The sequence below is a fragment of the Squalius cephalus genome (genome assembly GCF_949319135.1).
Source record: "Squalius cephalus genome assembly, chromosome: 12".
NCBI lineage: Eukaryota > Metazoa > Chordata > Actinopteri > Cypriniformes > Leuciscidae > Squalius > Squalius cephalus.
In genome coordinates this window covers 2,401,543-2,426,316 of record NC_137133.1, presented here as the reverse complement: position 1 = coordinate 2,426,316, position 24,774 = coordinate 2,401,543, and the positions used below count along the sequence as shown (strand labels likewise).

General features: G+C 37.1%; 1 protein-coding gene across 5 annotated transcripts in view; it reads left to right on the top strand.

Moving 5' to 3' along the window:
- The window catches only part of cdk19 (cyclin dependent kinase 19), a 53,007-nt gene that overhangs the window by 12,295 nt on the left and 15,938 nt on the right, over positions 1-24,774 (top strand). For 3 of the 5 annotated variants that reach the window (XM_079887587.1, XM_079887589.1, XM_079887588.1), the window contains exons 3-11: positions 7,665-7,775; positions 9,392-9,532; positions 15,071-15,128; positions 16,358-16,489; positions 16,566-16,709; positions 18,005-18,074; positions 19,692-19,764; positions 21,140-21,237; positions 22,821-22,899. In XM_079887587.1, coding sequence (XP_079743713.1) covers positions 7,665-7,775; positions 9,392-9,532; positions 15,071-15,128; positions 16,358-16,489; positions 16,566-16,709; positions 18,005-18,074; positions 19,692-19,764; positions 21,140-21,237; positions 22,821-22,899 — 906 coding nt within the window. Of the gene's footprint in view, positions 1-7,664; positions 7,776-7,975; positions 8,019-9,391; positions 9,533-15,070; positions 15,129-16,357; positions 16,490-16,565; positions 16,710-18,004; positions 18,075-19,691; positions 19,765-21,139; positions 21,238-22,820; positions 22,900-24,774 lie in introns of all 5 variants that reach the window. The other 2 variants (XM_079887590.1, XM_079887591.1) reach the window with 1 other exon arrangement.

The window sequence follows — 24,774 nt, the reverse complement described above, 5'->3', positions numbered from 1 at the left end:
TAAAAGAATAGTTACCTTTGACAAGAAATGCCACAAGCAAACATCAGAGTGAGTCAATCGGTGAGTCATTTCAGCGGAATATGGTGATAACTGGCCACAAAACCAACAGAATTTAATGACAGCGCTCAGACCACACACTTCCGCATATGTTGATGATAAATCATATGAGACTGGCACAGCAGCCGTTTAATGCATGTTTTTATTTTTTTTATTTAACTTTTATTTAACCAGATGATCTCATTGAGATTTAAAACCTCTTTTTCAAGAGAGACCTGGCCAAAATGGCAGCATATTAACAGTGCATAGTTACAAATATGATCCCCAAGCATACCATAGGTTTAAAATGATTTAGTTATTTTAAAAACAGTGACAACAATTTATGGCATCTATTTCCAAAACTTTCATGCGTTGTTTAAATTCGCAATTGCAAATCAGTCTGTAATGTGTTCCAGGTGGCCGGGGCTGCATAACTAAAAGCCTTCTTACCAAGCTCTGTACAGATAACAAGTACAAGTTACCGGAATGTAAATTATAAGAACTGATATTACGTGACATATAGGAGCAAAGATAAGAGGGAAGCATATCCAACATAGACTTATAAATAAAAATAAGCCAATGTATATGCCTCCTCACTGACAATGAGGGCCAGTTTGTCATTTTGTACAAGGTACAGTGATGCCTTACATCCAGTCACAAATCTTAATGCATTATGGTAGACAGTATCCAACAAAGACAAACATCGATCAGGCGCATTTCTATAGAGCAAATCACCGTAATCGAGTGTAGTGAGAAAGGTTGCAGCAACCAATCTCCTCCTGGTTTTTCAAGAAAAACAGGCTGTGTTTCTAAAATAAAAACCATATTTTTAATTTGAGCTTTTGTACATGTTTATAAATGTGCAACTTAAAAGAGAGCTGATCGTCGATTAATATACCCAAATATTTGTACAATTTGACTTGTTCGATCTGCTCACCATGTATAGTAAAAATACTTGGAAGACTGTCCAAAGACTTCTTAGATTTTGAATAAAGCATAATCTTAGTTTTCTCAACATTCAAAACTAGTTTAAGCTGATACAGTTGTATCTGAACAAGGTTAAAAGCAGATTGTAAATAAGAAAAAGCTTGGTGTAAAGTCGCAGCCTTACAATAAATAATGGTATCGTCAGCATAAAAATGGAAATGAGCCTGAGAAATGTCATCACCCAAGTTATTAATATAAATAGTAAATAAAATTGGACCCAAGACTGATCCTTGCGGTACACCTCAAGATACACTCAGAGTTGCTGATTTGGAATTGTCAAAATAAACACACTGAGTTCTGTCTGCCAAGCAGTTAGAAAACCAATCAACAGTATGGTCAGAAAAAACAATATTACGTAGCTTTTCCAGCAAAATGCAATGGTCCACTGTATCAAATGCTTTGGCTAAATCTATGAAAAGAGCTACACAGGTGTTCTTGCAGCCCATTGCCTCTATAATGTCATTAATGACCTTTATTGCAGCAGTAGTATACTGTGCTGCCTTCGAAACCCAGACTGTACGTCAGACAAAATATGATTGGAAACCAAATAGTCTTTTAACTGATCACCAACCAATGTTTCTAAAACCTTAGCTAAAATTGGTAATTTGTAACAGACCATATTAAACTTGTGATTTGGGAAAAATGTAACTGTTTTGCAGAATTACAGCAAATCACAGCAATCTTAAAGCTACACTACCGTTCAAAAGTTTGGGGTCAGTAAGATTTTTAATGTTTTTAAAAGAAGTATCTTCTGCTCACCAAGGCTGCATTTATTTAATTAAAAATACAAACAAAAACAGTAATATTGTGAAATATTATGACAATTTAAAATGACTGTTTTCATTTTTACAGTGTAATTATACACTCACCTAAAGGATTATTAGGAACACCTGTTCAATTTCTCATTAATGCAATTATCTAATCAACCAATCACATGGCAGTTGCTTCAGTGCATTTAGGGGTGTGGTCCTGGTCAAGACAATCTCCTGAACTCCAAACTGAATGTCAGAATGGGAAAGAAAGGTGATTTAAGCAATTTTGAGCGTGGCATGGTTGTTGGTGCCAGACGGGCCGGTCTGAGTATTTCACAATCTGCTCAGTTACTGGGATTTTCACGCACAACCATTTCTAGGGTTTACAAAGAATGGTGTGAAAAGGGAAAAACATCCAGTATGCGGCAGTCCTGTGGGCGAAAATGCCTTGTTGATGCTAGAGGTCAGAGGAGAATGGGCCGACTGATTCAAGCTGATAGAAGAGCAACTTTGACTGAAATAACCACTCGTTACAACCGAGGTATGCAGCAAAGCATTTGTGAAGCCACAACACGCACAACCTTGAGGCGGATGGGCTACAACAGCAGAAGACCCCACCGGGTACCACTCATCTCCACTACAAATAGGAAAAAGAGGCTACAATTTGCACGAGCTCACCAAAATTCTGATGAGTCTCGATTTCTGTTGAGACATTCAGATGGTAGAGTCAGAATTTGGCGTAAACAGAATGAGAACATGGATCCAACATTTCTAAAGAATGCTTTCAGCACCTTGTTGAATCAATGCCACGTAGAATTAAGGCAGTTCTGAAGGCGAAAGGGGGTCAAACACAGTATTAGTATGGTGTTCCTAATAATCCTTTAGGTGAGTGTATGTTTATATTTATGTACTTACTATAGGGTTTGGGTAGGATTAGGATTTGGTTGAGGGTTAGTTGCATGTAATTATACAGAATTTGCTATTAGTACTATGGTAAGTACATGTAACATGTAACAAGGACACTGTAAAATAAAGTGTTACCGGTAGTTGTTACGTTTAGGTATTGGGTAGGATTAGGATTGTAGAATAAGGTCATGTAGAATAAGGCATTAATATCTGCTTTATAAGTACAAATAAACAGGATATATCCTAGCAATATGCGTGCTTATAAGCAACTTTAATAGTGAGTATTGGACCCTGAACTAAAGTGTTACCCTTTTTTTTTCTTGCAACCTGTTTATTATTTAGAATTTGTATGATTTATTAATGAAATGTTCAATGCTAACTGCATTGTTTGGGGGTGGAACTAATGTATCCCAGTTTAATACTGCTATATCTTCAATCACAGATTTGTACATTATCTGAAGAAAATGTTAAGTGTACTAGGTCAGGCTTTGGTGTTTGGTGGCCAGTTTTAAGAGTTAGCTGTGCAGTTGCTAGAGGCTGTTAGATGGTTAATTTATGACCCAAATGGCATAGAAGCACACATGGCAATGGCATAGATGTTTAATAATTAAGTCCTTAGCAATAGTAGCAATAGTAATAGTATTTTTCCCCCAATTGGCATTAATATCCAAATAAATACATGCTATTTCTAAACCTCATAAAAAGAGAACTTCACAAACAAACAAAAAAAAGTGTTTATTCACTTGACTACAACTCTGCATGCCAAGTTGTCCAAAGTACCTAAACACAGAGTGGATTCAGTAGCAGCCTAATCTGCCCAGGTCTTTCCTGAGATTGAAAACAACTGCATAACAACATTGTTGTTGGGTTTAAATGTCATGGGTGTAGATGTCTCAAAAGGCCACATTTTGAGTCACGCAATCACTGAGCATTGTTGGTCTGATTGCACACCATTTGCATATTAAGTCATGTTTAAATTGTTTAAATCGGAGTGATTCTTTGTCTAGTGTGTTGCTGACATACAGTTTGGACTTATGTTACCATCAAACTAATAAGATCAAACACTCTTTCCCTTTTTTTTCCCTTTACTCTCTCTCTCTCTCTCTCTCTCTCTCTCTCTCTCTCTCTCTCTCTCATTTTCCGACCTCTTTTTTTACATTGTTGGAAAGGCAGAACATATTGTTCCAGGGCTGGGTTGGCTCATTGATTTGAGATCTTTTTTATAGCTAAATATTTAATGCTGTTGACTATTTTTTCTATTTCTATTTTTTGCATTTAGTGTAAAAAGAATACCTCTAAATAAATTAAACCATATAGCTTCAGATGATATTGTCTATATTTAAAAAGATAAATGCCCCCTTAAGTAGCTCCCATGTAAAAAACAAAACAAAAAAGGTGTTGTAGTTGTGGCAACAAATCTTTGGAAGTTAGCCTTGATGTCAGAGGTTTAGCAGTTGCTTGTAACGTGTATATTCTGTTATGTTCAGTTTTAGTCTTGTTTGCTTTGTTTCTGTTTCCTGCCTGGGTTAGTCTCCTTGATGAGTCATTCTGTTCAGCTGTTTCCTAATTAGTTCCCTTTGTTTGTTTCACACATTTAAGCCCTGAGTTCTCCTTAGTTCTTTGTCCGTTCTTGTTTGTGTTATGTTGGCTGTTTCTCTGTTCTCTTGAGCATTTTGTCATTAAAGACTGTTTATCTGATTCTCCTTCATTTGTGCGATTTATATACGGCAACCAACCGTTACAGTAGATGCATACTTTCAAATTGAACAAATTCTTACCAAAAGGAACACTAAGTACAGAGTTTTTTTCATATTTTCCATCTCTGCGTTCTCTCCATATTTACCTTTAGCCGCTACCTAAACCGAAAATAACTCACTAATGCTAAACGTTTTCTCTTTGAATCCTTGCACCCAGGAACAATACAAGTCGACACCATTATGAGTAAAAGTTTGCTAAGAAGTATGTCTTACTCAAGCAAGGCGGTATTTGACTCTGGTAAACGTATCCAGAGCAGATTGCTGAGAGTGGCCTTGGACTGCAACATGCCCAGTGCATTATTGTCACGGCAGGTCAAAAAATGAAGCGAGGATTCAAGTGCAGATAAGGAAGGATATTTAATAAGTAATCAAAAGTAAAACAAAACTACAAAAAAAAAAAAAACACCCCGTAGAGGAAAACAAGACAGGCATAAACTGGAAACATAAAACAACAAACCAGCACAGGACTGCAAACACAGGGAGACTAAATAGGAAGCAAACAAAAGAAGGTAACGAACAAGGCAGGTGGGGCAAACGAACAAGGCAGGTGGGGCAAATTAATCAACAATCAGGTAACAAGATGGGAGGGGCCAGACAATTGACAGGAGAGCACATGGCACAAGGAATACAAGACAAGCCATGTGCTCACAACAAACCAGACTAACACAAACACATGACAAACCGGGAATGTCAGAGCTCTGTCACCAAACCAGATATAAACCAAACAGAGGTGACAGAACCCTGACAATTATGGGTGTTGAAGTGTTGATGCCTCTTTGGCAAAAGAAGACAACAGCCTTTTTTCCTGTTTTCTCTAGTTAGGTAGCGCCTTTCTATTGCATAGGCATCCAAGTTTTATTGAAAGTCCATTTTGCCAGCGGTGAAGTATCCCTTTTAATGACCTATTAACAGTAGTTATTATTTATTATCAGACCGTTTCATTGCAGCGACTTACAGCAGGGCCTACAGGTCTTAGACAAAACATTTTCATATGACGTGTTTTTAAATCACTCACCATGTTTTAATAGACTTACATTTAGGACTTGGCTTGGTCACTTGAATATTTTGGCAATTAGATACTCTACTAATAATGACTCAGATTGTTTTCTTTTTTAAATGTTCTACTGTCAACTCTTGGTGTATATTTACAAGACATATGCTTCAGTCAAGGTTTTTACTTTTCTTACACACTTCTGGGAATCTGGTGAGATAAGGGTGTATTGCTGGAACCCTCATTTTCATAATTTTTTATTTTATTCCCCCAGTATTACTGTAACTGTAGCAATTGTTTACTACTGTACTCTTCTGTTAATTTACTGCTTTGAATTGAATAACAATTGCTTGGCAACATCCTTTTGGGAGTTTTAGATTATACATATAACCGTTCCACTGTACCCAGATAGCAACGTTGTGTCGGCCCAGATCCGGCCCACATCTGGCCCACATCTGGTACTTGTGGAAAGATTATCTGGCCCACATGCGGCGTGGAAGGACAGCCCTTGAGCGGCTCACTCCTGTTTGCCAGATCTGGGCCACAAGCAGGCCATAACAATGCCACATGTCAGCCAAGAGCAAAGAAATAAACCAGAACTGGACCTTATCTGAGCCACAAAATATGTGTATATTAAATATGGAGTCATCTCAGCCTTAATAAGCCTGTTAACAAGCAGAATCACTGAAGGAAGGAAGAGAACAGGAAAAGAGCCGAGCAGAAACACAAGAACTACAACTGACTTCAGACACAGCCTAAGATGAAATCAACTGAAGAGAAAAGAAGACATTAAATCTGTGAAGATCTCAGCAGAGGAGGATTAAACAACTCCACAAACTTATTACTAACCTAATTACTAATTACTAAATGTTTCATTTGAAGTCACCATAACAGTGATTAGTGTTTCCATTAGTTGGGCTCTTAACTCTTATTATATATTTTGTCTTTATTGGCCGCTGTGACAGTGTGTTTCTCAAACACATTTGCAGCAGCAAAGAAAGCTAAAGTGAAATGAGATCAGGTGATAATGGTTACCTGTTGATGGTTTTATAATCATCATAAAATAACCTGTTTCACTGATGTCTTAGGAATCTAACAATTGTGTTGATCCATTAATATGTCCACATCACAAACCCTGTGTTACTGCAGCATGAGATCCAGCAATAATAAGATCTGGCAAACAGGAGCGGTCCGCCCAAGTGCCGTCATTCCACGCTGCATGTGGGCCAGATCCGCATTCCACAAGTGCCAGATGTGGGCCGGATCTGGGCCGAAACAATGTTGCAATCTGGGTATTGTATCAGACTTTGTGTCTGACTTGCATTTCGACAAAATAAACAAAAACACGGAGTGATTTTGCTAAACTAAAACTAAAACTTTAAACTAAACTAATACAAGATGAAGGCATCAGCTACCACAACATTAAAAAGTTACCATAGTATAAAAACCTATAATATTAAGTTAATACATATGGGCCCGGTTTCACAGACAGGGCTTAGACTAAGCCAGGATTAGACCATAGATCAATTAGGACATTTAAGTAATTTTTATAAACATGCTTAGAAAAAAACATTACCGATGTGCATCTTAAAACTAAAAAGGCACTGATATATTTTTAAGATCAGTCAGTGCAAGTTTATTTCAGTGGAAACAGCTCAGACTTACATTTTAGTCTAGGACTAGTCTTAAGCCCTGTCTGTGAAACCAGGGGATAAAAACACAAACCACTATGAAAGATTATCCCATCTCTTCGAGAATTTAAATACTGGCGGATTCACAACCAGAAGCTGCGCAGTGTTGTGGCATCATTAATTCTTACTGTGAGTGACAACACTCACGTGTCTGAAGCAGTCGAATGTGGCATCTAGGTATACATATCTATGGTTCAGTGTTTGTTCTGCATTATCTGATGTAAATGCCCTGTACAAAATACATGTATTTGTATCAAAGGTGGGTAACACTTTATTTTACAGTGTCCCTGCTACTAACCATACATGTACTATGTTAAATATAGTAAGTAAAGTAAAAATGTATAAGTAAATTATGCATAATTCCATGCAACTAACCCTAAACCAAACCCTAATTATGTAGTAAGCACATGTTGCTAATTAATAATACTCAGTAATTAAACATATAATTACACTGTAACAAGGACACCTTAAAATAAAGTGTTAGCCAAAGATGTTTGGAGAATGAACAGGTGAATAAACGCTAATGTTTTTTCTCTGTCTGCAGTTACTGAGAGAGCTGAAGCATCCAAATGTCATCGCCCTGCAGAAAGTTTTTCTTTCTCACAGTGACCGCAAGGTCTGGCTCCTGTTTGACTATGCTGAGCATGACCTGTGGGTGAGTATATGCTGTATACAAACGTTTTGTATTTTAATACTTTTTTACCATGTACATTATTAGGTTCAGCAATGCTTTAGTAGTTACACTTTAGTTTTTATCTAATGCACCAATTTCTATTTCTTCCCCCCCCCCCATTTAATTTTGGGTTCAGTTTTGTATGACTTTCTTTCTTTTCTTCTTTCTTCTAAACACAACAGCAGATGTTTAGCAGAATGTCTGAGATGTGCTCTTCCATGCAATGTAAGTGGATTGGGACTGGGGTTCAAAAAGCATCACAAAACAAGTCCATACTTGTAAATTATATTCAAGGTCATCTAAATTCATACGATAGCTTTGCGTGAAATTGACTGAAACTTAAGTTATTTCAGGTATTCACACAACATTTTCCATTGAAAAGGTAGCTTAATAGCCACTTTCATTTTTAGGAAGAGAGCAACTTGGACATTCTGCCATAACAAACTCTTTTTGTGCTCCACAGAAGAAAGAAAGTCAAATGAGTTTCAAAAGAAATGAGATTGAGCAAATGATGAGTAAATTAAGTTTTAAATAATCCTTTGAGAAATTAGCTGAGGAAGCTACTGAACAATTTACTAGTTATTTATATCTAAAATCTTTGAGAAAACAAGTCACAAAAACTTTCATAGCAACACAACGTTTTAGTTACACCTTCAGTATAGTTTGTGTACCGTATCTTAGCGCCAGTCCACACAGAAAGCATTTTTGTGATCCACTGCTCTGCTGTGTCATTGTTTTTCTATGTAAACATGAGCTAGACGACCTCTGCGCATTATGTGTCACTCTGTCAAGTTAAAAGAAGTTTGTCAGAGCTGATATCCTCATGAACAGTTCTTCGTCATGTAGCGCAGTTGCGCTTTAGAGTTTGAGTGCCTTCTGTGTCTGAGCTTCTGGTCCTTTCCCGATCCTGTCTCCTGTCTTCCACTTTTCGACAGTCCAGCTCCAATAAAGGCAAAAATACCACACACACACAAAATAAGAAAAATCAGAAAAAAAGTTATTCTTTTAAAAACATATCTCTGGCTTCTTTTTTATTGATCATCATTGCGGCTCTGCAGTTTTGTTTCACACTATTGTGTGGGATCTCACGTTTTTAAAAACGAAAACACATTTGATGCAAACAGCTTATCTGTTATTCTTTAAAGGTTTTAAGTATATATATAGAGATATAATTTTTTTTTTGTATGCAAATATCATGAATTATTTATTCATAAATATCATTTCAATAGTATTTGTTAAACTGTTTTTTATGTAAACTGGTAAAATGATCTGTTATTTTAAGAGAACTTTGACCTTGACACTCAGTCATTAGACATGCAAGTCATCCTCTTTCTGTGATAGCATTGTTTCTGCATATTGATTGAACTGATGGTTGTCACCTGATCAGTGAAAAAGGTTGCAAAGTCATCCGTAATGAGAGAGAGGAGGGAGGAGGACAGTTCGCAGGTGTTACTGGTAAACATCACTGATCTTGAATTGGTTGTGTGTGACCTTGGCAGCAGAAACACAAGAGGAAAAAGATTTCTTGTGATCATGTAAGAGCTCATGCCTATTCACAACTGTCACAAACTCAGTTTTTACCCATTCTTATGTTGCAGCACATCATAAAATTTCATCGAGCATCAAAGGCCAACAAGAAGCCCATGCAACTACCGAGGGGGATGGTGAAGTCACTGCTTTACCAAATCTTAGACGGCATCCATTACCTGCATGCCAACTGGGTCCTGCACAGAGACCTGGTGAGTACTAAACACAAGGTCGTTGGTCACAGAGGCTGATGCACAGATCCGATCTTTCAACACGTATCTGATTTATTTTGTTCCGCTTTTTTACATTCACTCGGAATTGGTTGACAGTGTGAATGCTTTATCGTTTATTAGAATGCTGTCACCATTGTTGAGGTTTGTATAATAAGTGCTAAAGTGTCTCAATGTCCATTTAAACAACAAAAGATGTAGTCTTTGAAAGATTATCAGTGTTTATGTTGTCTCAATGCTAATGCATTAATTATCTTTTTCACAACAGCTGTATTTAACATAATTCTATTAAGTACCACATCTTCTTACATTCATTTGAATGTTACAAATGCATACAACTTTAATTGATCTGCTTTATCTTAAATCGCTATCTTTGCCAATGCATAAGTGTTGTCTGATAACACTACTGCATTTGCTGAAAGAGAATATATTTACTTAAAGTGCCCCTATTATGGATTTTTGAAAATGACCTTTCATGTAGTGTGTAACAGCTTTTCACAAAATGATGAAAACATCTACATAATCTACATACTATACGTCTACATGTATTGAAGGTGTTTTGGCTTATTTAAAACATTGCCCATTTTATAACCATCTATGCAAATTGTTTTACATAAGAAAATATTTTACAGTCTAAGTAAGTTGTATTTTGACTGTATTAGGCTCTTTTTTCTGGTTTTGTTGCAGTGATAGACACTGAAACAGAATTTGACTTACTCAGTCCATCCCTGCATCTTCCAATCTTAACTAAACTAAAATATGTGTGTAATGTTCAGCTGCTGTTAATGGTGACTGATATGGATTGAATCCAATGGAAAGTTGTCACTGTCTGATTGTCTCTCCGCTGTTGTGTAATCCCATCAATCCATGGTGTGTGTGGATCAATAGCATACTCTGTGTCATTAACCCAGTTGTATATAAGAGAAATAGACTTTGTTAGACTGCTCAACAACCGACTTAGAGTCAACATGAATTATAAATGTGATCTGTCAGCAGGATATTCAATGCTTTTGTATTTTAGAAGCATGTTTCTTTTTACGGTCCTCAGACACAATTCGTGCAGTTTACAGTGTTAATGGAATAGTTCACCCCCCCAAAAAAAGGAAAATTATTTCATTATTTACTTTCATTCCAAACCCATATGCTTTTTTAGACAACAATGTTGCATATAAACTTTTATTTATATATATATATATATATACACACACACTCACCTAAAGGATTATTAGGAACACCTGTTCAATTTCTCATTAATGCAATTATCTAATCAACCAATCACATGGCAGTTGCTTCAATGCATTTAGGGGTGTGGTCCTGGTCAAGACAATCTCCTGAACTCCAAACCGAATGTCAGAATGGGAAAGAAAGGTGATTTAAGCAATTTTGAGCGTGGCATGGTTGTTGGTGCCAGACGGGCCGGTCTGAGTATTTCACAATCTGCTCAGTTACTGGGATTTTCACGCACAACCATTTCTAGGGTTTACAAAGAATGGTGTGAAAAGGGAAAAACATCCAGTATGCGGCAGTCCTGTGGGCGAAAATGCCTTGTTGATGCTAGAGGTCAGAGGAGAATGGGCCGACTGATTCAAGCTGATAGAAGAGCAACTTTGACTGAAATAACCACTCGTTACAACCGAGGTATGCAGCAAAGCATTTGTTGAAGCCACAACACGCACAACCTTGAGGCGGATGGGCTACAACAGCAGAAGACCCCACCGGGTACCACTCATCTCCACTACAAATAGGAAAAAGAGGCTACAATTTGCACGAGCTCACCAAAATTGGACAGTTGAAGACTGGAAAAATGTTGCCTGGTCTGATGAGTCTCGATTTCTGTTGAGACATTCAGATGGTAGAGTCAGAATTTGGCGTAAACAGAATGAGAACATGGATCCATCATGCCTTGTTACCACTGTGCAGGCTGGTGGTGGTGGTGTAATGGTGTGGGGGATGTTTTCTTGGCACACTTTAGGCCCCTTAGTGCCAATTGGGCATCGTTTAAATGCCACGGCCTACCTGAGCATTGTTTCTGACCATGTCCATCCCTTTATGACCACCATGTACCCATCCTCTGATGGCTACTTCCAGCAGGATAATGCACCATGTCACAAAGCTCGAATCATTTCAAATTGGTTTCTTGAACATGACAATGAGTTCATTGTACTAAAATGGCCCCCACAGTCACCAGATCTCAACACAATAGAGCATCTTTGGGATGTGGTGGAACGGGAGCTTCGTGCCCTGGATGTGCATCCCACAAATCTCCATCAACTGCAAGATGCTATCCTGTCAATATGGGCCAACATTTCTAAAGAATGCTTTCAGCACCTTGTTGAATCAATGCCACGTAGAATTAAGGCAGTTCTGAAGGCGAAAGGGGGTCAAACACAGTATTAGTATGGTGTTCCTAATAATCCTTTAGGTGAGTGTATACATGACATAGATGTCAAGCTCAACAGCATATGGATTACATGAAGGTGAGTAAATAATGACAGAATATTAATCGAATATTCTATTTTGGGTAAACTATTATTTTAATGGAGGCAGCGAATCCATTTGTGAAATTAGTAGAAACTTCAAACTTGCATAAGACTAATTATATACAAAACTCCAGTGATGTCTGTCATCATTTACTCAACCTCATGTCGTTCCTGTCACGAATAGGTGGCTGTAATCAACTGTCGGACGACAGAGACGATAAAGAAGACTTTAATCCAAGGATTCTCATGAAAACATACAACCACATATCACATAGAACTCTAAATATTACAAAACAAGAAACAGAGGGTTTAAATACATAGCAAACAAGAGGAACTAACGAGACTAATTAACACAACACACCTGAAAGGAGGAACCTAATTAATTAGTTACCAAGGAGACAAACAGGTAGGGAACAGAGGAGAACTGATAAACAGACAGAACAACACAACACACCTGAAATGAGGAACCTAATTAATTAATTTAGACTAGAAGTTTAACAAACTCAGAAATGAACAGGGAAACAAAAACAAACATAACTCTGACAGTTCCACACTTGTAGGATTTTCTTTCTTTTGTTATAGAAGATATTTGAATACCAACCTGTTGATTGAATTGCAGAAACCGTATGGTTGCTGTTCCCATAGCAACATACCCTCATTAAGACTCATAGAAACTCAAGAGTCTTGGAATAATTAGAAGACACCGTTACTGATGCAACAATCAGTCACCCACAACCACATGCAGTAATATCGTCTCTGTGTCTTTCTGTCCGTACGTTTTATTTGATTATATTTAAAGGTAAAGTATAGCATTTCTGTGTTAGTGGCACCAAACATACAGAAACCAGTGTTATGAAATAATTTGTGATCTCTTGAAAACATGACAGAAAAATAATTTTGTGCCAGAAATGTAATTATTTTTGCAGTTCTGTTTGGTGCTGCTAGTACTAATCCTACTAAATAATATATATATATATATATATATATATATATATATATATATACAGTGAGGAAAATAAGTATTTGAACACCCTGCTATTTTGCAAGTTCTCCCACTTGGAAATCATGGAGGGGTCTGAAATTGTCATCGTAGGTGCATGTCCACTGTGAGAGACATAATCTAAAAAAAAAAATCCAGAAATCACAATATATGATTTTTTAACTATTTATTTGTATGATACAGCTGCAAATAAGTATTTGAACACCTGTCTATCAGCTAGAATTCTGACCCTCAAAGACCTGTTAGTCTGCCTTTAAAATGTCCACCTCCACTCCATTTATTATCCTAAATTAGATGCACCTGTTTGAGGTCGTTAGCTGCATAAAGACACCTGTCCACCCCATACAATCAGTAAGAATCCAACTACTAACATGGCCAAGACCAAAGAGCTGTCCAAAGACACTAGAGACAAAATTGTACACCTCCACAAGGCTGGAAAGGGCTACGGGGAAATTGCCAAGCAGCTTGGTGAAAAAAGGTCCACTGTTGGAGCAATCATTAGAAAATGGAAGAAGCTAAACATGACTGTCAATCTCCCTCGGACTGGGGCTCCATGCAAGATCTCACCTCGTGGGGTCTCAATGATCCTAAGAAAGGTGAGAAATCAGCCCAGAACTACACGGGAGGAGCTGGTCAATGACCTGAAAAGAGCTGGGACCACCGTTTCCAAGGTTACTGTTGGTAATACACTAAGATGTCATGGTTTGAAATCATGCATGGCACGGAAGGTTCCCCTGCTTAAACCAGCACATGTCAAGGCCCATCTTAAGTTTGCCAATGACCATTTGGATGATCCAGAGGAGTCATGGGAGAAAGTCATGTGGTCAGATGAGACCAAAATAGAACTTTTTGGTCATAATTCCACTAAACGTGTTTGGAGGAAGAAGAATGATGAGTACCATCCCAAGAACACCATCCCTACTGTGAAGCATGGGGGTGGTAGCATCATGCTTTGGGGGTGTTTTTCTGCACATGGGACAGGGCGACTGCACTGTATTAAGGAGAGGATGACCGGGGCCATGTATTGCGAGATTTTGGGGAACAACCTCCTTCCCTCAGTTAGAGCATTGAAGATGGGTCGAGGCTGAGTCTTCCAACATGACAATGACCCGAAGCACACAGCCAGGATAACCAAGGAGTGGCTCTGTAAGAAGCATATCAAGGTTCTGGCGTGGCCTAGCCAGTCTCCAGACCTAAACCCAATAGAGAATCTTTGGAGGGAGCTCAAACTCCGTGTTTCTCAGCGACAGCCCAGAAACCTGACTGATCTAGAGAAGATCTGTGTGGAGGAGTGGGCCAAAATCCCTCCTGCAGTGTGTGCAAACCTGGTGAAAAACTACAGGAAACGTTTGACCTCTGTAATTGCAAACAAAGGCTACTGTACCAAATATTAACATTGGTTTTCTCAGGTGTTCAAATACTTATTTGCAGCTGTATCATACAAATAAATAGGTAAAAAATCATATATTGTGATTTCTGGATTTTTTTTTTTTTAGATTATGTCTCTCACAGTGGGCATGCACCTACGATGACAATTTCAGACCCCTCCATGATTTCTAAGTGGGAGAACTTGCAAAATAGCAGGGTGTTCAAATACTTATTTTCCTCACTGTATATATAAAAACTAGTTTTCTCCGGCATAGAAGTATATTCACTTCAACATGGCCTGCAGAATTAAGGCTCAGTATCAGCAGTGAAATGAATATTTTGACTTAAATATTATAATAAAGATGACTTCTCCCACAGGTGTGTCATTTAGACGAGCAATAGCTCAGCACCTGCCTCTACAGGCTTCAGCTTCCCTGTGAGACACAACATTTCCATAAACAAAATAGATGTCATGGCTGTGTGGCTCACGCAGGTGTGAACAGATATACAGCCGCTAAGAGGTCATGAGGCAAAAATATGAATTACCCCAAAATTGAATGAATAATTAGCTCATCCATTTGATGAGGATGTTTTGCCGTAGCACCACAAGTTCATTCTCAGAGAAACAGATATATAATTTGTGGTCATTTGTGACTTTTTTTTCTTTTTCAGAAACCTGCCAATATCCTGGTAATGGGGGAGGGCCCAGAGCGAGGAAGAGTCAAAATTGGTAAAAAGCTGCACTGGCTACATACAATTGCAATATAATGGTGCCTTCACGTGCTATGGTAATTATGGTAAATACCAAAAGCCGACGTGGAAAATGCACATGAACACCCCCTCATGTGGTATTTTCCACTGGGCAACTAGTAGAATATTTTGATGCACGAGTTGCCGAGATGAGATAAAATGGCGGAGAGCAAAATGGCGGAGAGCAACGCAAGAGTCGTGAATACTGTTAGCAGATATACAATGTTGTGTCATTAACAATTGTAATATAATGCGTTAACACTCAATTTTCAACTTCGCTGCAATTTCCTTGGTTCATATTTAATCATTTTATGTCGTTTTATTATTTTTTATTATTAATTATGTTTTAATCATCAGAAAGCACCACATTTACGTTTTTTGTTTTGTTTTGTTTTTTTGTAAAGATAAAAAAGTTACTCTACTGACACAGACCTTGCGGGTACTACATTACGACAACAAAAGTACTTGAACACAACACACTGGTAAATACCAGGTCACAAGTGGAAAATATCATCTTTTCCAGGGCACATGAAGGCAGCATAATTATCAGGACTATATTAGGCTGTCTTAGTGAAAAATGCCTTCAATTAGAGTTTTGTAGCAAATTATGTGGGGAAAAGGGGATATATTATGTAATTCTCCTGAACCTTTTCTTTTTTGGCCAACTTTATTTTCTTTTTAGGTGATATCGTCAAGCTTTAGAGAGCTTAGGCGGGCTATAGGTTCAGTCTGGGTAAATGTGAAGCCATTGTCTTACATAAGGCACTATTCTGGGTGATGACTATTGAAGACTGTGGCCGCTATTTTTATCACTAGTGGAATTTGTTTTTGTGTTTGGTTACTCTGTGGCTCTCAATGTTTGCTTGAGCATTGGAGCCACTTTACTTAAGCAGCACAACTTATAATTTAATCTCTCACACAATTGTATATCCCATTAAATTTTGAAAATGGCAACTTTTTATATTAATCAAATGATCCCTAGAATGTTTTCAATGTAAATTTACTATTTTAATAATTCAGTTATGACACCACATTATCACTAGCCCTGAAACCACCTGTCAAGAGACCATAACACAGTCCTTTACCTTGATTAAAATGCATACAACAACTGGTCATTATTAGCTCTGTAAATGAAAAGCTAAATGCAAAGCTGAGTACCTGTGATCAGAGTGGGGATATTTATTATGTTAATGTGTTTGTGTGTCATAGCTGATATGGGTTTTGCTCGACTATTTAACTCTCCACTGAAGCCTTTGGCTGATCTGGACCCAGTGGTCGTCACATTCTGGTACCGAGCACCCGAACTACTGCTCGGGGCAAGACACTACACCAAAGCAATTGGTAAGTTATGCACTGTGTGTATTTCAGGCTGCGCTATTCGTATCTAATCCGTATTTAATATTCTGTTTCATTTTAGATATTTGGGCAATAGGCTGTATCTTTGCAGAGCTGTTGACGTCAGAACCAATCTTCCATTGTCGACAAGAGGACATAAAAACCAGCAATCCTTTCCATCATGACCAGTTAGATCGCATATTCAGCGTCATGGGCTTCCCAGCAGGTGACTGACCCTGAACTTATCGCACACCCACCTTTCTCACTACATTATTATAGTCTCTGTGAATTCACTGGATTTCATTCTAATTAAATCAGAACACTTTTTCATCACCACTTTAATATAAACTGGTCAGTTTAATATATCTAAATTGGAATAATTAGGCCATGGCAGTTTCTGGCCAATAAGCAGACAGTGAGTTTGAGAGCCTCAATACCCACAGAAAAGTGTTCAAATAGACAATGCATGATAGTCAAATTACAACCTGTTAAAAAAAAAAGTTAATATTTCTTTAGGTTAGGAACAAACAACTTTATACATTTCTACGAAATTTAAAAAACTTTTATTTTTTTATCTTAGTTGTGTTCTTGACTTGCCACTTGTATTTCCATTAAGTTTAAATATTCTACGTGTCTGTGTCTGCTTTTCTTTCCCGAAGCCTAAATTAGTTTGTTTGTTTGTTTGAGGGCTTGCATGAACCCTCTTCTCACATGTATTTGAGTTTCAACAAGTTTTATATATAACTTGCATAAATGAATAGTTCAGCCATGGTTCTGATTGGTTCTTTCAATGAAACTTCCACAGCCAGTTGATTTCACGTATCCATTACTACTTCCCTTTATAACCACAACACATCCAAACGAATACACTAACTGTCACACACCTCAACGGCACTACGTTTCCCAGCATTCCTACTGATTCCCACCTGCACTCAATCAGCCATCACCTGATCACCTGATCACCTATACATCTCTGTGTATTTAAGATCTTCAACGGTTTCCATTGAATTTATGGTCTGAGCATTTCAGCAGCGTAGCAGATCTAGTCTTTTATTGTTGATTTTTAAGCAAAATCCGTGATTATTAAATTACTCATACCATAATATAAGTCTTTAACATCTAAGTGTACTCCTAGTTTTGGGGACTGTGCAGGGAAGGCCGTGTGAAAGAATCTTTAAACATTTTGATTTAGACAATTATAGGCTGTTATTGGCACAAGTACAACATAAACACATTTCTGTTTCTCTGTTGATTTGTTCTGAATGATTCATGACTCATAAGCAATGTTCTTTGTATATTATCTTATTAAATTTTAGCATGTAATTGATTTTTTAATGCTTAGAGATATGTTAGGTCGAGCTTTTGGAATACAGTTAGGGTTATGGGTTAAAAGTGTAATTACAGTTGTAACCAATGCAGATACTTTAAATGCAAGTACAATGTAACAAATGCTTATTTTGACTCTTAGCCTTGTTAAATGTCACTGCGTGCTATTATATAATGTTTGTTTGTAATTCCTAGATAAAGACTGGGAGGATATCCGGAAAATGCCAGAATATCCTACTTTACAGAAAGATTTCAGAAGAACCACGTGAGTATTGTGCTCTGTTCCAGAGTAACACCAAATGTATTTTCAACAGCAAAAACAAAAAGAGTGTTGATTATCACAAATTATATTTATTTATGTGAGTGTTTAACTTTAAACAAGTCTATCAATTCAGTGCTGTACTGTTTGAACACCGTTAACTTAGTGTATATACACTACCGGTCAAAAGTTTTAGATCGGTAAGATTTTAATGTTTTTAAAAGAAGTGTCTTCTGCTCACCAAGGCTGCATTTATTTGATTAAAAAATACAAACAAAAAGTCATATTGGGAAATATTATTATAATGTAAAACAGCTGTTTTCTATGTGAATATACAGTAAAGTGTAATTTATTCCTGTGATCAAAGCAGCATCATTACTCCAGTCTTCAGTGTCACATGATCCTTCAGAAATCATTATAATATGATTTGAGTATCAAGAAACATTTATGATTATTATCAGTGTTGAAAACAGTTTTTTACATTTTTATTTCATGATGCAATGATGAATAGAAAGTTCAGAAGAACAGCATTTATCTGAAATCTAAAGCTTTTGTAACATTAAACACGACCCTTCAAAAGTTTGGGGTCAGTAAGAATTTTAATTTTATTTTTGGGGGAAAGAAATAAAATAAATCAATACTTTTATTCATCAAGGATGAGTTAAACTGATCAAAAGTTACAGTAAAGACATTTATAATGTTAGAAAATATTCTATTTTAAATAAATGCTGTTCTTTTGAACTTTCTATTCATCAAAGAATTTTGAAAATAAATTGTACACAACTGTTTTCAACACTGATAATAATAATGAATATTTTTTTGAGCATAAAATATTAGAGTGATTTCTGAAGGATCATGTGACACTGAAGACTGGAGTAATGATGCTGAAAATTCAGCTTGGATCACAGGAATAAATTACATTTTAAAATATATTAAAATAGAAAACAGTCATTTTAAATTGTCATAATATTTCACAATATTACTGTTTTCTTTTAATTGTTTTTTAACAAATAAATGCAGCCTTGGTGAGCAGAAGAGACTTCTTTTAAAAACATTAAAATCTTACCGATCTAAAACTTTTGACCAGTAGTGTATATATTTCATGTAATGATGTAAAAGGCTATACTTAGAATTTTCAAACAAAATGAAATAGTATGTGCACATCCCCCAAAAAAGATTTGAGCAGGTGCGTGACCAAAAGCCTTCAAATAAGATCTAAATGACAGCACAATCCTCTCAAACATTCTATACTAGACAAAACATTATTATTATTTTTTTTGCGACCACATTTTGACGGGTAGTCGAAAAGATTACAAGTCTTAAAATACTTTATCTCTTTGTAAAACTAAATTGTTGATATTACCCACTTTTCTTCGTATATTAACTTGTTCAATACCAAAATACGGTAAAGAGGGCAAATTCTGTTTCACGAGATTAAAAATGGATGGGAATGTGATACTTTTCATCATTCAAAGGGTTGAAATGTTAATTCTCTACCATTATAACTGAGTTTGAGATAATTGTGGCAGTGTGCTGCCCTTTTGTCCTTTTGTGTATACCTAGATTCTTTACCACTGAGTGTGCAAGAGCGTTATATAGTGATTCTTCAGATGTGTTTTACAGATATGCCAACAGCAGTCTCATCAAATACATGGAGAAACATAAAGTCAAACCAGACAGCAAAGTGTTTCTATTGGTGAGTCTGTTGTACACTTACACTTGTCTCAACTTTTACTTTTATGTACAATATATGCTTCACAAAAACATTTCTTTTAAGATGGTTACTTATGTATATCCTTAGTTCCAGTAGTAAATTTCAATAATCCAGTAAGATTTTTGTGAAAGACTCCTACAACTGATACTGGTATTGTCCACACAGAGATCTGGCTTACATAGACTTACACTGTAAAGGGCTTTCTGAACACCAACTGGTTATCTAATCATTCAGAAAATCCCACCAACTCGATTATGCGAATTTGGTTTTGCACATCCTTAGAAATTGTCACGGCTGGGCTGAGGATGAAGACAAGGCAGCGAAGCGGATCAATAAGCAGTGTACTTTACTGAATAACATGAAGAGTAATTCAAACAAGTGGTAGGGCAACGTAACAGTGTGCGTAAGACAGACAACACCAGACAATGAATGAACTAAAGAAACTGAGGGCATTTTATACACAGAGAACTAATCATCAAATTAGGGATAGGTTAGCCTAGGAAAACCCAGAAAACTTCCGGCAAATTGCAGATTTGCTCGAGAAGTAGTCCGGCAAAGAGCTCATTCAAGCCCATTTCCATGGCCTAGAAATCGCGGCACCAATCAGAAACGTTGAGGCGGGCTTTACACGATGACGATCGCTCTGATTGGTTTTAGGTCTATCCAATTGCGCCCAGAGGCATTTGAGCGACGTCCGTTCAACTTTTAAATGCATTATTATATTCAAATTGCAAACACATGAGGACAGTCTCCATGAAAGACCCACTGGCAGATGAACGTGCTACTACATTTCTCTCCGAAACGGTAGGAAATTAAATTAGATTTAATAGAGGATTTTAACTGTGACACGATGATTGACAGGGCAGTTTACGTGACAGGATGCACGCAACAGATCCGTCCGATAAAGATGACGAAGTAGTATGTCCCAAAGCTTGCCTACTTTTTTGCTACACATTCAAAAGTAAATACCTTTTCTTCACAAAAAGAGTACATACTTTTATGGCGTAGTGTAACTTAGGCGAATTGGGACGCAGCATATGGCTTTACACGATGCCGATCACTCTGATTGGTTTTAGGTCTATCCAGTTGCGCCCAGAGGCATTTGAGCGACGTCCGTTGGTGACGCCCCTTTGGAAATGAGTTATTAATGAAGCTTTGCCAGACCATAACTCAGTTACTACTGAGAATGGTCTGGTTTTAACCAGGCTAGGGATAGGTGTGAGTAAATCAATGAATAACCATGGCGACGGAAGAAAAAATACACAGGAAATGACAATAAACAAACTTAAAGTTCTTGAAAACGGAACAGAAAACACAGATTGTGACAATAGTAGTAATGAATATCAATCTGATCTAGCTCCAGAAATTGCTGACGATGGACCCCACCAAAAGAATCACTTCCGAGCAGGCACTGCAGGACCCTTATTTCCTGGAGGACCCCTTACCTACATCTGAGTAAGACTCATCCCACACGCACACACATTTAAATGCATGCCGAGTGATCTCAAAGGATTTATGACCTAAAGTACTGTATGTGGACAGTGGACACCCAAATTCCACACCCATATGTGTTTGAGCATGCACTTTTCAAAACCATTAGCATTAATAGGGAGTTGATCTGGGGCCGTATTCACAAAGCATTTTATCTTTCCACTAGGAGTACTCCTAAATCCCACTAAAAGATTTTAGCTAGGAGTTTTCTCTTAAAAGTTATTCACAATGCCTTTCAGACCTACTCTTAGTAAAGAAAAATGACAACTCCTAAACTAAGAGTGAGTCTTCGTTGCTATGGATGACGTCATTACTCATGCACGAGCTTGACTGAAGTGACCACCTTGATTGGCTGATGATTGTAACGCGGGAATGATGCCTAACACCTCCCCTACGATGATGAGTGACAGGTGACAGGTCTGAGAATGCGTGCGCTACACAAGTAGTGCGAAGGACAGAAGATGATGAATAAATAGCCTAAATGAATAAAGAGTAAGGCAAAACAAATAGCCTATAGCCCAATGAAACATATGGATTGATGCAATATCTTTGCAACATTATTGAATTAATCTGTCACTATATGCCTCTGCCTACGTTTGCAAAGAGAAGAACATTTTAATTAGATTCACAATGAAACGTTACAATTAGTTTACATGCAATGAGTAGCCTAGTTTTGGTTGTTGTTGGTGGCGTTATTGCATCCCTAGTTATGCCTACAATGCAGAATTGTTCCCTCACGATTGGAAGCTCCTGTAGCGCCGCATACGCACTTCAAAACATCGCACCGTGAAATGCCACAAAAAGCGGTTTGTGAAGGTCTTAGTGAGTTAGGAGTCCTCTCGACTTCTTTTAAGCTGTCCCAGGCTTAGGTACTACTTTTAGGTCTAAAATGCTTCGTGAATTACTCTTAGTCAAAAAAATTAGGAGTCCTAAAGTTACGAGTGACACGCCCATTATTTTGAGGAGTTGCTCCTAAATTTGCCAGTTAGGAGCTACTTTTAGCCTTAAAATTCTTTGTGAATACGGCCCCTGTCCTAAAGGCTTCCCCTTGATGTAGAAACAAGGCTTTGGGGATTTGCTTCCGCTCAGGACTAACAGTGAGCTCAGCCACTGCCACTGGGCGATGGTTCTGGCTTGCTTTCAATGTTTATCTAACTCATGTTCAGTGTGGCTCAGGTTTGGACTTTGTGCTGGCCAGTCTAGTTGTTTCACACCAGACTCAGACATCAGATAATTTTTTATGGATCTCGCTCTGTTAGAAGAGAAGAGGACCAAATTCTCTTGAGTGTTATTCTTTGTTTTTTGCAGTAAGATTTGCCTTTATGAACTTAGCCAAACTCTTTAATTAGAAGGGGGTGTCTGCTTGTTTTAGGCCATGTAGTGTAGCATACCACAAATATTCCTGTTTTTCCTTTCAAACTGCTTTTATAGCAGCTTAAACATGAACTGTAGTCATTCACCTGTTTTTAGTTGTCCATATTTATATGAGAAACAGTTGCAGTTCCTATAAAAAATAGTTTTAATGTTTTCTTTGTGTGTGTTTTTAGTGTATTTGCAGGATGTCAGATTCCTTACCCCAAACGAGAGTTCCTAAGTGAGGATGAACCAGAGGAGAAAACAGAGAAGGTAACAATGCCTGATTAAGAAACTTCAGTTTTTCTCACACTGCATCCAGTTCTGAATTGTTTTCCGGATGTGATCTATAGCACTGACTTTCCCCTCTCTAATTTTGCAAGAAATTAAATCAGATCATTTTGTTTGCATAGTGTAGTCAGTATCCATCATATCTACATTCGTTGCTATAACTATGACTTAAAAGGATAGTTCACCCAAAATGTAAAATCCTGTCATCATTTACTCACCCTCATGTTGTTCCAAACCTGTATTAGTTTTTTTCTTCTGTTGAACATAAAATAAGATATTTTGAAGAATGTTTGAAGAATTGTATTCGACGGTAACCATTGACTTCCATTTCTTTCCTACTATGACTTCCGTCAACTGGTTACCAACATTCTTCAAAATATCCTTTTTAGTTCAACAGAAGAAACTCATACAGGTTTTGAACAACGTAAGGGTGATCTATTTTTTGGTGAACTCTCCCTTTAAGTGTCAGAACAACGGCAAGAGACATACAGTGCTATGCATAAGTTTAGACACCCATGCTAAAGTTGACTAAAAAGAGGAATAAAAAATCATCTTTTGGAAATTAAACTTAATGCCTTAATTAAAAAAAATTGGAAAAATCCAACCTTTAAGGACACCAATTTTCTTTGTGAATGAATAATGTATCGTAAATAAATAAATGTTCTTCCTTAAAATACAGGGTGCAGAAGTCTGGACACCCCTATGTTAAATTCCCATAGAGGCAGGCAGATTTTTATTTTTAAAGGCCAGTTACTTCATGGATCCAGGATACTATGCATCCTGATAAAGTTCCCTTGGCCTTAAGAATTAAAATAGTCCCACATCATCACATAGCCTTCACCATACCTAGAGATTGGCATGGTTTTATTTCAGTTAGCCTAATAGCTGGTTTGATTTGCATTGAGAGATGATCTTATGGAAAGTACCCCATGCCAATCTCTAGGTATGGTGAAGGCTATGTGATGATGTGGGGCTATTTTAATTCCAGAGGCCAAGGGAACTTTATCAGGATGCATAGTATCCTAAAAAATAAAATAAAAAAAAATACTTAAAAATAAAATTCTGCCTGCCTCTATGGGAATTGAACATTGGGGTGTCCAAACTTATGCACCCTGTATTTTAAGGAAGAACATTTATTTATTTACGATACATTATTCATTCACAAAGAAAATTGGTGTCCTTAAAGGTTGGATTTTTCCTAATTTTTTAAATTAAGGCATTAAGTTCAATTTCCAAAAGATGATTTTTTATTCCTCTTTTTAGTCAACTTTAGCATGGGTGTCTAAACTTATGCATAGCACTGTATGTGAGTAGACTGGAAATTTTGCCCATGTTTTTAGTATCTCATTTATGATCAGTTTTATGAGATCTCATTGTGATGCTTTGTCAGACATCTTGTATGCTGTACAAGAACCATTCTCATTTAATACACAGTCAAATGATCGGACTTCGGACACAGCTTCATTAAAGCTGAATGACGATAAAGCTACTTGAAATCAGAGCTCTGAGTCTTAAATAATCGTTTTTCTGTGTGGTGTTATATATGCTGCCTAAATACAATGAAGATTTTATCAGGAGTTTTCAGACTTTTGTCATATATTGTTCCTGTTATAATATTTTAATTCTTGGTGATTTTAACATACATTCATGAGTCCGACTAAGCCCTTGATTTTATTGCACCTAGAGTTCTGTTTTCAACCATAAACAGATTATTCATTCAGGTTGGTGGGTTGTGATCAAATCCCTCCTCAGATTCATTCAAAATGTTTATAAAATATTTTTGGGAAAGTTTAAAATGGGATTAATATAAGCAAACAAATTGCTTCTTACTATTCTGCTTGAACACTCATAGCTCAA